General features: G+C 36.7%; 1 protein-coding gene across 1 annotated transcript in view; it reads left to right on the plus strand.

Annotated features, from left to right (window-relative positions):
* Positions 1–3,537, plus strand: part of RSAD2 (radical S-adenosyl methionine domain containing 2) — a 15,720-nt gene extending 12,183 nt beyond the window's left edge. The window contains exons 5-6 of the mRNA XM_027840349.1: positions 1,427–1,459; positions 2,579–3,537. Of these exons, the coding sequence (XP_027696150.1) occupies positions 1,427–1,459; positions 2,579–2,743 (198 nt within the window). The 3' untranslated portion in view covers positions 2,744–3,537. The remainder of the gene's footprint in view (positions 1–1,426; positions 1,460–2,578) is intronic.
* Positions 3,538–3,827: the final 290 nt, after the last annotated feature.

Here is a 3,827-nt window from a genome sequence, read left to right on the forward strand (position 1 = left end):
AGACAGAAACAGAAAGACAAAGAGAGATACACACACAGAGACACACAGAGAAACAAACAGAGAGAGAGAGATAGACAGAGATAGATACAGACAGATAGAGAGGTGGAGAAGTAGAGTATTAGGCTTTATTGAACCTGAGTTCAAATCCAGCCTCACACACTTTCTAGATAAGTGGCCTGAGCAAATCATTTAACCTCTATCTGCAATAGCACCTACTTCCCAAGGTTGTTGTGAGATTCAAATGAGGTATTTGTAAAGTTCTCTGTAAACCTTAAAATGCTATTATTATTCTTTTACTCTTGGCTCTAAATATTTTTGTAAATACATACAAATTTTTACTTCATAGAATGTCTGACTTAGAAGGGCCTTTAGAGATCATTTAATTCAACTGGTACCAGAACAGGAATCCTCTTTTTACAATATTCCTGAAAAGAGATCTTGTATTTTCTGCTGTGTGGCAGTGATAGTGCAATGTAACACATGCTGGGTTTAGGGTCAGAGGATCTGGTTTGAAATCGTGGCTCTGCTAATACTTAATACTTGCATAACCCAGGACAAGCTACTTTCCCTGTCTGAGCCTCAGTTTACTTCTCTGTAAAATGAGGGAGACTAAATGACCTCTGAGATCCCCTTCAACTCTAAATTTTGGTGGGGAAGCCATTGCCCTTGGCTCCACCAAAGCAACCCACTTAACTTTTGGATAGCTCTAATTGTTAGGAACTATTTCCTGATGTGGAATCAAAAGTTGCCTCTCAAAACTCTCTACCAGTTGTTTCTAGTTCAGTTCTCTGTGGCCAGGCAGAGTAAGATTAATCCTTCTTCCATTTAACAGCTCTTCAAATACTCAAAGATAGTTATGTTTCAACCAGTCCCCATATGGCATGATCTCCAAGTACCTCACCATTCTTCAAATTCTTTTCTAGTTTTCAATGTCTTTTCCAAAATACAGTACTAAGAACTGAAAACAAAACCCTGGATGTGACCCAATCAGGGCAGAGTACTCAGGGCTTTCATGTTCTTGTTTGTATAACCAGGAGGTGGGACTTCATGGCCTTCTAGCTTTCATATGTTATGAATCTATGACAAATATACTTTCAAAGATCCACTAGTTTATTCACATGGGTACTGCTTCCACTGACATTGACCCTTCAAAACTTGCCATGGTCAAAAAATTCACCATTCGTTAGTCACCCTTTCACTGGGGAGCCTTTCTGGACCTCAGTGCACAGACAGGCTGTCACTAGACTTGTACCGAAATATTGCCAGCGTAGTAGGGCTTGACAGCTCATTGTCTGCTGACATAACTTTCAAGGACTGCAGGTCATCTCCATATTGCAGTGGAGCATTTGAATAACATTTTAGTGGATCATGTAAAAAAAAACATTTGAAATTAAATTTTTGATGATGTTTTTCCTTTGCATTGCAGATGAAAGATTCTTACCTTATTCTGGATGAATATGTAAGTCAACAAGTTATAAAAATAATATTGCTTACAAATCAGTTAAGCACAACTATACTTGTATTTTAATGAGCTAAGCCATGTGTATATTTTTGAGTGCTTCTTAAGCAGTATTTCATATTTCTGAAAGAATGATATATTAATGAGTAATTATTTCTTGTCAAAACAAATATCCCATTGTAGTTGTTTATGGAAAGTGTTCATTGTGACAAAGGATTTGTTTTCGCCTTCTTAAAGACTAATTTGTTTTACAGATGTCAGAATCCATTTTAGGATTGAGACTGTGTCGATAGAACACAAGACAGAGTAGTGATGTGGCAATTATTCAGTAAAAGTGATTATGCTAGAGAGCCAATCTGTATGATTTAAAAGCAGATTTTTTATTTTTATTTTAGAGGGCAAAATAATTTCTTTGGGATAGTTGAAAGAGTATTGGCCTGGGTGTCAATAGACCTGTCCTTCCCCACTAACTATCTGGATAACCTGGGGCGAGTGATTCCAACTTTCTCAGCCTTAGCCTTCCCATCTGTAAGTAAATGGATTGGACTAGAGGGCCTAAAATTCCCTTCTGGCACTAATGTTTAATGATTCTTTTTGTGGTTCTTAATCTCTCATTTGGCTGTTGAGTTTTCTTAGAGTAGCCAAATGAACTGCTAGATCACCACTTTGCTTTCTGAAAATCACATCTGAGTCAAAATGTGGATTTGGAGATGTTAGTTCATTTCAATTCAAGAGAAATTTGTTGAATTACTACTACTAAGTGCTGGGATTGTGTTAGACCTAGTGATGAACAAAAGGCGTAGCCTCTACCCTCAAGGAACTTAAGATTTCTTCTCTATCTCTCCAACTAAGAAACAACGTAGGCACTATGTAATCCAACCAGTGAAAGTACAGACTTAGGACTCTTAGAACTTTAGTATATACTTAGTCAACAAGCATTTATGGAACACCTATTCTGTGACAGGCATTATTCTAAGTACTGGTGGGGGCAAAAAAAAAGGGAAGGAAAAACAACAACACACGTAAAGCTGAGGGTTGTTAGGCCCTTATTAAGTGTTAGAGATAGTAAGTGATAGGAGCATTTCAGTGTGTACTAATTTTCTGTCATAAATTTTCTAGATGCGCTTTCTGGACTGTACAAGGGGCCGAAAGGATCCTTCTAAGTCAATTCTGGATGTGGGAGTAGAAGAGGCCATAAAATTCAGTGGCTTTGATGAAAAAATGTTTCTAAAACGAGGAGGAAAGTATGTATGGAGTAAAGCAGATCTTAAACTGGACTGGTGAAGATCATGAAAATACTGGCACATATGGAAAGGGAATCCTTGAGATAAATGAGTGCTCATCTTTTTCAACATTATAATCCTGTTTCTGAATTACATTTGAACGACATCATTTTTTTTTATCATGCAGACACTCTATAGGATTTTAGACCTTACGGGTCATCTATTCTGACACCTTCATTTTACAAAGGAGGAAACCAGCAACCACAGACACTGCCATATGATACGTGTTAAAGAGAAGAATAGGAAAGCTTAACAGGACTTGAATGCCTCTTGCAGTGCCCAGTATGATCACAAGGGGGCATATGGCTATTATGGAATACTCTTCACAGTAGATAGTTGTGTGGAACTTTGTAGGCTTTTGCTTGGAGATAGCAATGACTGTCAGAAAAATTGGTAAACTAGACTCATTTTTGTTCAGAATGTCTTTCTAAGGATAATGTAACCACTTTAATGAAAATAGTGCCGTTATTTTGCTGAATTGATCTTTCCAACAAGTGGGAAAGAAAATTTACCTGCATATGTTTTGTTTTGTTTTTGTTTTTAATTTTTTTTCCTGGTTAAGTTTTGTCTAGGGCACTGAACTTGTAATCAGAAAAAACTTTGGTTTGAATCCTGCCTAAATGATCCTTTCCAGATCTAAGGCTGTAGTGCTATGATCTCTCCAACTACCTAGTTTACCCCTTACTTATTCACTATCAGAATCTGGCCTACTATTTTAAAGCATTCATTCATTCATTCATTCATTTAGTAAACATTTCTCAATTACCTACTATGTGCTAGGCACTGTACCACTTGCCATTAGATACAAAAAGAGGCAAAAAAACCCTCAATGAGTTTACATTCTAACAGGAGAGACAACGTGCAAACAAATATAAACAAAACAAGCTATATACAGGATAAATAGGAAATAATTAAGAGGGAAAACATTGGAATTAAGAGGGGTTAGGGAAGAATTTTGTAGAAGGTTAATTTTAGGACTTAGTGGAATTTTTATTATTAGTTCATCCATTTAGAGTTGGAAGGGACTTCAGAAGGAAACTAATCTACTGGACTCGTTTTTTAAAAAGACAAAATAAAGATAGAGA

Source organism: Vombatus ursinus, unplaced genomic scaffold (genome assembly GCF_900497805.2).
Source record: "Vombatus ursinus unplaced genomic scaffold, bare-nosed wombat genome assembly UNPS02014841.1, whole genome shotgun sequence".
Taxonomy (NCBI): Eukaryota; Metazoa; Chordata; class Mammalia; order Diprotodontia; family Vombatidae; genus Vombatus; species Vombatus ursinus.